The 10,524-nt window shown below is 46.7% G+C and overlaps 1 protein-coding gene across 2 annotated transcripts; it reads left to right on the top strand.

The window, feature by feature from the left end:
* Nucleotides 1–3,120: 3,120 nt before the first annotated feature.
* LOC110678822 lies at nucleotides 3,121–9,363 on the top strand. Of its 2 annotated transcripts, XM_021852252.1 has the most exons (17): nucleotides 3,121–3,206; nucleotides 3,274–3,774; nucleotides 3,837–4,115; nucleotides 4,178–4,504; nucleotides 4,567–4,893; nucleotides 4,956–5,283; nucleotides 5,346–5,673; nucleotides 5,736–6,063; nucleotides 6,126–6,453; nucleotides 6,516–6,842; nucleotides 6,905–7,232; nucleotides 7,296–7,622; nucleotides 7,685–8,012; nucleotides 8,075–8,402; nucleotides 8,465–8,792; nucleotides 8,851–9,109; nucleotides 9,179–9,363. In XM_021852252.1, exons 8-11 carry the CDS (start codon nucleotides 5,936–5,938, stop codon nucleotides 7,100–7,102), a joined length of 981 nt encoding a protein of 326 aa, XP_021707944.1. In that variant the 5' UTR covers nucleotides 3,121–3,206; nucleotides 3,274–3,774; nucleotides 3,837–4,115; nucleotides 4,178–4,504; nucleotides 4,567–4,893; nucleotides 4,956–5,283; nucleotides 5,346–5,673; nucleotides 5,736–5,935; the 3' UTR covers nucleotides 7,103–7,232; nucleotides 7,296–7,622; nucleotides 7,685–8,012; nucleotides 8,075–8,402; nucleotides 8,465–8,792; nucleotides 8,851–9,109; nucleotides 9,179–9,363. The 2 variants fall into 2 exon arrangements, with proteins under 2 accessions (XP_021707944.1, XP_021707943.1); XM_021852251.1 differs by having other exon boundaries at nucleotides 8,851–9,363.
* The last annotated feature ends 1,161 nt before the right edge of the window (nucleotides 9,364–10,524 follow it).

Raw genomic sequence — 10,524 nt, 5'->3', positions numbered from 1 at the left:
GTTCTGGCGAAACGGTCAATGATGGAGTTGTGGACCAATCCATTCAACCCGTGGATCGCCAACATCCTCCGGTCGAATATGGATCTCCAGTTCATCCTCGAGGAATTCTCTTGCGCTGCGTACGTCGTCGAGTACGTAAACAAAACCAACCGTGGCATAAGCAGTCTGCACCGTGATCTTGTGAAGCTTGCAGAGGAGTTTCCCGATCAAGACCACAAGTCTCTGCTGAAGAAAGTCAGCATCAAGATGCTGAATTCGGTAGAGATGTCTGCACAAGAGGCTGCCTGGTATCTTCTTCGCCAGCCAATGTCAGAAGCCAGCAGAAAAGTGGAATTCATCCCTACTATGTGGCCACACGAACGAACCAAGACACGGAAGCGTACTAAACAGATGGATGAAGAAGGCATCACCGACGATTCGATTGACATATGGACATCGAATGTCATTCAAAAATATGAAGTACGCGAGGAACTGGATGATGTATGCCTGGCTGATTTTGCCGCTTACTACACGAAAGTGCAGAAAACGGCAAATACATATCATCGTCGAACTACTGCAAGAATCCTGCGTTGGCGTGCGTACCCGATGACCGAGCTTCAAGACTACAAACGCGAGATGGTTCTATTGTTTCTTCCGTTTCGCAGCGAGATGCTAGATGTGCTCGATTGCAACAAATTCCTGCAGTTGTATGATCAGCACGAAGGCGATTTGCTGCAGAAGCGGAAAGAATACGACTGTGAGTTCAACCTAGAGCATACGGTCGAGGAATATCTACGATTGCATGGTGCAAATGCTGACCAAGAACAAGATGCTGCTACAGAGAAAAATGCCGAATGTGTCCGATCCATCACCATGGAGCCCAACGACGATGACATCCAGAATTTGCCGACTCATGCATTAGCTGCTGTTGTCAAACAGCGGACCAATGTCATGAGCAAGCAAGCTTACTGCGAAATGGTCCGCGCCACGAACCCTGAACAGCGAGCTTTGATTCTGCACGTCATACACACGATCCACAGTATCGATGGCAATCGCAAACCGTTGCAGATCTTCTTCACTGGCCCGGCTGGTAGTGGCAAAACCTTCACTTTGCGTGTTCTGATGGAGACATACAACCGGTTCAGTCAATCGCATAATGCACAAAATAATGCATATGTTGCTTGTGCTTCGACTGGGAAGGCAGCAGTAGCGATTGGTGGAACAACGGTCCATTCTGCTTTCCGCTTGACCATGTCGCGCAGAAACAACGCCAAGCTGAGTTTTGAGACCCTTCAGCTGTATCGCAATGCATTTGCTCACGTCCGGGCAATAATCGTCGATGAGGTCAGCATGATCGGTGCCAATGTGCTGGATTCCATTCATGCACGGCTGCAAGACATTCGAGGTGAATTTGACGATGCGTTCGGTGGCATTGACATCATCCTTGTTGGAGACTTCCGTCAGCTTCCGCCAGTAAATGCTAGGTTTGCTTGGAAACCGCCAGCAAATTCCATGCATGGTGCAGTTCTCTGGCAATCGCTCCAGTTTTACCCCCTTGTCAGAGTCATGAGGCAAAGTGACGAGCAGTTTTCCACTGTTTTGACAAGGATTGGAAATGGTACTCGGTTGTCAGGTAATATCAAAATATTTCATTCACACAAATGTTGTAACATTCATTATTTGAATTTCAGATGAGGAAACGCAGCTGATAGAAAGTCGCTTTCGAACGGCAGAATGGTGTAAAGAAAATGTGCCCAACGCCATACGTCTCTTCCACCGCAACGTCGACGTAGACCAGTACAATAACGAGGTACTTAGGGGAACCGATGGACTGGATTGTTTAGCTGAGGATGCATTTAGTTGCTACCGGAGTGACGAGCAGCTTGCAAGTGCAAGGAACAAGCTCCACAAAATGAGCGTTGTGGAAGCTGGTGGCTTGCCATATCTGCTGCGTCTCACTGTTGGAATGCCGTATATGATCACCACAAACGTCGAAGTAGATGACGGCATTGTCAATGGCGCCATTGGAGAGCTCATGTACGTGGAGAGTAATGAAGACGATCCGCAGCATCAAACAACCCGGTTGTGGTTAAAGTTTGAGAACGAGGCAATCGGAGCGATGTTGCGGATCAAATCTAGGCCTCTAGTGTACTCCAGACCAGGTGTATTGCAGCCAAATTGGACACCGATCGCAAGGCGCTCAGCAAACATTGCTCTCGGAAACATGAAGTGTAAGAGGGTCCAATTTCCAGTGGTTAGTGCATGTGCTCTTACTGTGCACAAATCGCAGGGAGGGACCTTTCCACAAATCGTGTTCCAGTACGAGAAAGGCCAAGAACAGCAGCTGGTTTATGTTGGACTCTCCAGAGTGTCTTCCTTGGATGGTTTGTACTTGACTAATCCCAAGAACGAATTCAAGTTCCACCATGCCAAGGGAAGCGATTCGCCGAAGATGAAGGAACTTCGAACGGAAATGGAGCGCTTGTCCAATCATCGCCTCACAACTCTCAGTGACGAAGTGCTGGAATTCGTTGCAAACCGAGGCTCTGGAGTTGTGTTGGTGTCTGCGAACGTTCAAAGTTTGATCGCCCATTCTCGAGATGTAGCCACAGATCATGTCCTGATGACCGGCGATTACCTTGCCCTGAGTGAGACATGGATGGATGACGAAACTTCGGCGGAAATAGAGGGGTTTACTTGCATCTCTCAATCAAAACGGACCAGCACGAGAGCCGCAGGCGTAGCAATCTACAAACGGAATGAATCGTCTTCAATTGAAGTTCCTCATGCTATTCACAAACTATGTGCGAGCCATGACGAACAACTTGGTTTGGCAGACGAGTATGGAGACGTTTGTGCCGTGGAGATTCAGGTTATGGGTACCCAAACGCTCTTGATTTCGTTGTATATTTCACCGAGCACCACCACGAAACAGAAGAAATTCTTCATCGTGCGGAATCTCTTCACGTACACGACATCGTGCATGCCCATCGTCGTCACCGGTGATTTCAACATAGATGTGTCGAAGGAAGAAAATACTGAATTCATCGCCTTCATGAAACAGTATCTTCACCTAGAGTTAGCTACGGACCCCTCAGAAGCCACAACTCTCGGAGGAACTTGCCTGGACTTGACATTCACACGCAACATTAGTGCGGAAAGTAAACGCTACTGTGCGTACTTCTCGTACCACCGGCCTGTACTGTCAGTACTTGCGTTGCCTAGTGGTAAGTTTTGCAATAGTATTAAATGACCGACAATATAGTCTCTAACAAAGAAATTGACTTATTTCAGAACCTCAAGAGTCCACACAACACGAGTAATTCAACGATCATGAGATCTGGACATCGCTGCTGATAGAGGATACCGGCATTTCTCGTCCTTGGCCTGACAATCCAGCGGTAGTCAGTGTTGTTCTCTCATCATTTTTCCTGCAGTCGGGGCAACTCTACCGATTTGAGTTTGGGTCTCGGCCTTGCTCCGGTAGAGCTCTGCTTTGTTCTTGCCAACAACCAACAATGCTTTCGTTCAAACTGCTTCCATCCAAGTGTTGGGATAGTTTTCCTGGGAGATATCTGCATTGCTCCGATATCAACGCTGGCAGCCCGGCGCGTAGATCGTAGCTTCATCATTCTTCCTGCAGTCGGGGCATCTCTGCCGTTTGAGTATGGGTCTCGGCCTTACTCCGGTAGAGCTCTGCCTTGTTCTTGCCAACAACCAACAATGCTTCCATCCAAGTGCTGGGATAGTTTGCCACCCGATATCTCGGACTGCGATTCTTGGCTCATCTGTGAGGTAATTATAATTTGACGAAATCATGGAATAATGCCTGACTTCAATTCGTTTTACACTTCTAGCGCCCACATCCACAAAGGATTCCACACATCGTTGGAACTTTTCTTCCTCTGTGAGAATTCTGCTTTGCTCCGATATCAACGCTGGCAGCCCGGCGCGTAGATCGTAGCTTCATCATTTTTCCTGCAGTCGGGGCATCTCTGCCGTTTGAGTATGGGTCTCGGCTTTACTCCGGTAGAGCTCTGCCTTGTTCTTGCCAACAACCAACAATGCTTCCATCCAAGTGCTGGGATAGTTTGCCACCCGATATCTCGGACTGTGATTCTTGGCTCATCTGTGAGGTAATTATAATTTGACCAAACCATATAAAAATGTCTGACTTCATTTCGTTTTACACTTCTAGCGCCTACATCCACAAAGGATTCCAACACCGTTGAAACTGTTTCTTCCTCTGGGAGAATTCTGCTTTGCTCCGATATCAACGCTGGTAGCCCGGCACGTAGATCGGACTCAATCGTTAGTCAGCGATTGTTGGATACGTTCTCTCATCATCGAAAGCTCCATCATTTTTCCTGCAGTCGGGGCATCTCTGCCGTTTGAGTATGGGTCTCGGCCTTACTCCGGTAGAGCTCTGCCTTGTTCTTGCCAACAACCAACAATGCTTCCATCCAAGTGCTGGGATAGTTTGCCACCCGATATCTCGGACTGCGATTCTTGGCTCATCTGTGAGGTAATTATAATTTGACGAAATCATGGAATAATGCCTGACTTCATTTCGTTTTACACTTCTAGCGCCTACATCCACAAAGGATTCCAACACCGTTGAAACTGTTTCTTCCTCTGGGAGAATTCTGCTTTGCTCCGATATCAACGCTGGTAGCCCGGCACGTAGATCGGACTCAATCGTTAGTCAGCGATTGTTGGATACGTTCTCTCATCATCGAAAGCTCCATCATTTTTCCTGCAGTCGGGGCATCTCTGCCGTTTGAGTATGGGTCTCGGCCTTACTCCGGTAGAGCTCTGCCTTGTTCTTGCCAACAACCAACAATGCTTCCATCCAAGTGCTGGGATAGTTTGCCACCCGATATCTCGGACTGCGATTCTTGGCTCATCTGTGAGGTAATTATAATTTGACCAAACCATGGAAAAATGCCTGACTTCATTTCGTTTTACACTTCCAGCGCCTACATCCACAAAGGATTCCACACACCGTTGAAACTGTTTCTTCCTCTGGGAGAATTCTGCTTTGCTCCGATATCAACGCTGGCAGCCCGGCACGTAGATCGGACTCAATCGTTAGTCAGCGATTGTTGGATACGTTCTCTCATCATCGAAAGCTCCATCATTTTTCCTGCAGTCGGGGCATCTCTGCCGTTTGAGTATGGGTCTCGGCCTTACTCCGGTAGAGCTCTGCCTTGTTCTTGCCAACAACCAACAATGCTTCCATCCAAGTGCTGGGATAGTTTGCCACCCGATATCTCGGACTGTGATTCTTGGCTCATCTGTGAGGTAATTATAATTTGACGAAATCATGGAAAAATGCCTGACTTCATTTCGTTTTACACTTCCAGCGCCTACATCCACAAAGGATTCCACACACCGTTGAAACTGTTTCTTCCTCTGGGAGAATTCTGCTTTGCTCCGATATCAACGCTGGCAGCCCGGCACGTAGATCGGACTCAATCGTTAGTCAGCGATTGTTGGATACGTTCTCTCATCATCGAAAGCTCCATCATTTTTCCTGCAGTCGGGGCATCTCTGCCGTTTGAGTATGGGTCTCGGCCTTACTCCGGTAGAGCTCTGCCTTGTTCTTGCCAACAACCAACAATGCTTCCATCCAAGTGCTGGGATAGTTTGCCACCCGATATCTCGGACTGCGATTCTTGGCTCATCTGTGAGGTAATTATAATTTGACCAAACCATGGAAAAATGCCTGACTTCATTTCGTTTTACACTTCCAGCGCCTACATCCACAAAGGATTCCACACACCGTTGAAACTGTTTCTTCCTCTGGGAGAATTCTGCTTTGCTCCGATATCAACGCTGGCAGCCCGGCACGTAGATCGGACTCAATCGTTAGTCAGCGATTGTTGGATACGTTCTCTCATCATCGAAAGCTCCATCATTTTTCCTGCAGTCGGGGCATCTCTGCCGTTTGAGTATGGGTCTCGGCCTTACTCCGGTAGAGCTCTGCCTTGTTCTTGCCAACAACCAACAATGCTTCCATCCAAGTGCTGGGATAGTTTGCCACCCGATATCTCGGACTGTGATTCTTGGCTCATCTGTGAGGTAATTATAATTTGACGAAATCATGGAAAAATGCCTGACTTCATTTCGTTTTACACTTCCAGCGCCTACATCCACAAAGGATTCCACACACCGTTGAAACTGTTTCTTCCTCTGGGAGAATTCTGCTTTGCTCCGATATCAACGCTGGCAGCCCGGCACGTAGATCGGACTCAATCGTTAGTCAGCGATTGTTGGATACGTTCTCTCATCATCGAAAGCTCCATCATTTTTCCTGCAGTCGGGGCATCTCTGCCGTTTGAGTATGGGTCTCGGCCTTACTCCGGTAGAGCTCTGCCTTGTTCTTGCCAACAACCAACAATGCTTCCATCCAAGTGCTGGGATAGTTTGCCACCCGATATCTCGGACTGTGATTCTTGGCTCATCTGTGAGGTAATTATAATTTGACGAAATCATGGAATAATGCCTGACTTCATTTCGTTTTACACTTCTAGCGCCTACATCCACAAAGGATTCCAACACCGTTGAAACTGTTTCTTCCTCTGGGAGAATTCTGCTTTGCTCCGATATCAACGCTGGTAGCCCGGCACGTAGATCGGACTCAATCGTTAGTCAGCGATTGTTGGATACGTTCTCTCATCATCGAAAGCTCCATCATTTTTCCTGCAGTCGGGGCATCTCTGCCGTTTGAGTATGGGTCTCGGCCTTACTCCGGTAGAGCTCTGCCTTGTTCTTGCCAACAACCAACAATGCTTCCATCCAAGTGCTGGGATAGTTTGCCACCCGATATCTCGGACTGTGATTCTTGGCTCATCTGTGAGGTAATTATAATTTGACGAAATCATGGAAAAATGCCTGACTTCATTTCGTTTTACACTTCCAGCGCCTACATCCACAAAGGATTCCACACACCGTTGAAACTGTTTCTTCCTCTGGGAGAATTCTGCTTTGCTCCGATATCAACGCTGGCAGCCCGGCACGTAGATCGGACTCAATCGTTAGTCAGCGATTGTTGGATACGTTCTCTCATCATCGAAAGCTCCATCATTTTTCCTGCAGTCGGGGCATCTCTGCCGTTTGAGTATGGGTCTCGGCCTTACTCCGGTAGAGCTCTGCCTTGTTCTTGCCAACAACCAACAATGCTTCCATCCAAGTGCTGGGATAGTTTGCCACCCGATATCTCGGACTGTGATTCTTGGCTCATCTGTGAGGTAATTATAATTTGACGAAATCATGGAATAAATGCCTGACTTCATTTCGTTTTACACTTCTAGCGCCTACATCCACAAAGGATTCCAACACCGTTGAAACTGTTTCTTCCTCTGGGAGAATTCTGCTTTGCTCCGATATCAACGCTGGTAGCCCGGCACGTAGATCGGACTCAATCGTTAGTCAGCGATTGTTGGATACGTTCTCTCATCATCGAAAGCTCCATCATTTTTCCTGCAGTCGGGGCATCTCTGCCGTTTGAGTATGGGTCTCGGCCTTACTCCGGTAGAGCTCTGCCTTGTTCTTGCCAACAACCAACAATGCTTCCATCCAAGTGCTGGGATAGTTTGCCACCCGATATCTCGGACTGCGATTCTTGGCTCATCTGTGAGGTAATTATAATTTGACCAAACCATGGAAAAATGCCTGACTTCATTTCGTTTTACACTTCCAGCGCCTACATCCACAAAGGATTCCACACACCGTTGAAACTGTTTCTTCCTCTGGGAGAATTCTGCTTTGCTCCGATATCAACGCTGGCAGCCCGGCACGTAGATCGGACTCAATCGTTAGTCAGCGATTGTTGGATACGTTCTCTCATCATCGAAAGCTCCATCATTTTTCCTGCAGTCGGGGCATCTCTGCCGTTTGAGTATGGGTCTCGGCCTTACTCCGGTAGAGCTCTGCCTTGTTCTTGCCAACAACCAACAATGCTTCCATCCAAGTGCTGGGATAGTTTGCCACCCGATATCTCGGACTGTGATTCTTGGCTCATCTGTGAGGTAATTATAATTTGACGAAATCATGGAAAAATGCCTGACTTCATTTCGTTTTACACTTCCAGCGCCTACATCCACAAAGGATTCCACACACCGTTGAAACTGTTTCTTCCTCTGGGAGAATTCTGCTTTGCTCCGATATCAACGCTGGCAGCCCGGCACGTAGATCGGACTCAATCGTTAGTCAGCGATTGTTGGATACGTTCTCTCATCATCGAAAGCTCCATCATTTTTCCTGCAGTCGGGGCATCTCTGCCGTTTGAGTATGGGTCTCGGCCTTACTCCGGTAGAGCTCTGCCTTGTTCTTGCCAACAACCAACAATGCTTCCATCCAAGTGCTGGGATAGTTTGCCACCCGATATCTCGGACTGCGATTCTTGGCTCATCTGTGAGGTAATTATAATTTGACGAAATCGTGGAATAATGCCTGACTTCATTTCGTTTTACACTTCTAGCGCCTACATCCACAAAGGATTCCACACACCGTTGAAACTGTTTCTTCCTCTGGGAGAATTCTGCTTTGCTCCGATATCAACGCTGGCAGCCCGGCACGTAGATCGGACTCAATCGTTAGTCAGCGATTGTTGGATACGTTCTCTCATCATCGAAAGCTCCATCATTTTTCCTGCAGTCGGGGCATCTCTGCCGTTTGAGTATGGGTCTCGACTTTACTCCGGTAGAGCTCTGCCTTGTTCTTGCCAACAACCAACAATGCTTCCATCCAAGTGCTGGGATAGTTTGCCGAACGTTTTCTCGGACTGTGATTCATGGCTCATCTGTGAGGTAATTATAATCCGACCAAACCATAGAAAAATGCCTGACTTTCGTTTTACACTTCTAGCGCCTACATTGACAAGGGATTGCACACACCGTTGAAACTGTTTCTTCCTCTGGGAGAATTCTGCTTCGCAGCGGTTTAAAAATGGAACAACATCAACAACTTACTTTACACGACGAATTCTTATAATTAAGTCCGATTTCAACGCAACCATTTTAGCGCACGCACAATATGGTGCCAATCTCAATCATTATCCTCCGCCTGCTTCTGTTAAAACCTTGCAGTCATGATCACCATCATCACCACAAAAATTTAGTTTGAGGTTTGGTAGATATGATTCGATCGAAATATTGAAAAATATCTTACACTTCGTTTTGTTCTTCTCTTTCAGATACAACATTCGGGCATTGTTCAATCTATGGTATCCATCAAACAAATCTCTAAGATGCTGGACATTACTTCGTCTGAATATAAACAGCTTCGTTTGAAAATGATACCTAATTGTAATCAGCGATCTTCATCAAGCCATCAACACCACAACAAGAAAATCGGCCCTTTTCAGGGCCACCAAGTGTTTACTAAAGAGTTGTTTTGAGTAATATTTCTTATTAAATATATCACAATTACCACTTTTAACGATTTTTGGTAAAATCAAAAATCGGTCCCAGTACCCAAGCTAAAGTATGAGCAGAAACGTTGACATGCGTATGTTTTGTACGCTCATGCTTTCCAGATGTTGTGTGCACTCACTACACAATTCTTTGTTTTGGATTAATTTCAGGTAGTAATGCATTCCCAAACACAGACATCAAAACAACATACCAAGCAGTCGAAAGATTCCGAACTTATCTTTCATACCGTGTGTATATTGTAAAGTTGTGATTATCATGGAAGACGAACCGAGCACGCAAGAGGTCATCGATTTGTTGGAGGTGGTTGGAGCCATCGAGCAAAGTAAATCCGCTTGCTGCGTGATGAGCTTAAACGTTCGAAGCCTCTTGGTGCATGCATCCGACATAGCAGCTGATCCCATCATGAAGATGGCTGATATCTTGGCCTTGTCCGAAACTGGCAGCCCCTCAGAGGTAAAAGGATTTACCTGCGCCGCCAAGGCCAAGCGTTATTACGCTAGAGCTGCCGGTGTAGCAATACATCAAAACAACTCTGCGTCTACCTTGGCCATACCTCACACGATCCGCCAAGTTTGTACCAGTCATGATGTGGAGCTGGGCCGTTCAGACCATTATGGTGATATCTGCGCTGTAGAGATAACTATAATGGGCCAGCGAACGATTCTGTTTTGCGTGTTTATTGAGCCGAATACCACAACGAAGCAAAAGAAGTTCTTCATGACGCGGAATTTATTCGAGTATCAGAAGGAGGACAGACCAATGATCGTGACAGGAAATTTAAACATCGATCTTACCAACCAGGAAAATATCGAGTTTGTGGATTTCTTGGAGAAGTACCTGAAACTCAAACTAGCTTCGGATCCCTCTAAGCCAACCAATCTCAGCGGTTCTTGTGTCGACATGACCTTCACGCGCAACATTCGGGTGGAAAACAAGAGTTATTATTCTTGTTTCTTCTTTCATCGACCGATTCTTTCGGTGCTACAGTGTTAATCATTCAAACGGCCCTTTTCAGGGCCACCGAATTTTTCAAAAAGAGTTATTAAGCATTGATAAATTGCATTAGACAATGAAACAAAACTACAAACATATGTCTTTTCTAAAT

This window comes from Aedes aegypti, chromosome 3 (genome assembly GCF_002204515.2).
Source record: "Aedes aegypti strain LVP_AGWG chromosome 3, AaegL5.0 Primary Assembly, whole genome shotgun sequence".
In the NCBI taxonomy this organism is placed as follows: domain Eukaryota; kingdom Metazoa; phylum Arthropoda; class Insecta; order Diptera; family Culicidae; genus Aedes; species Aedes aegypti.
This window is presented reverse-complemented; position numbering and strand designations above follow the sequence as displayed.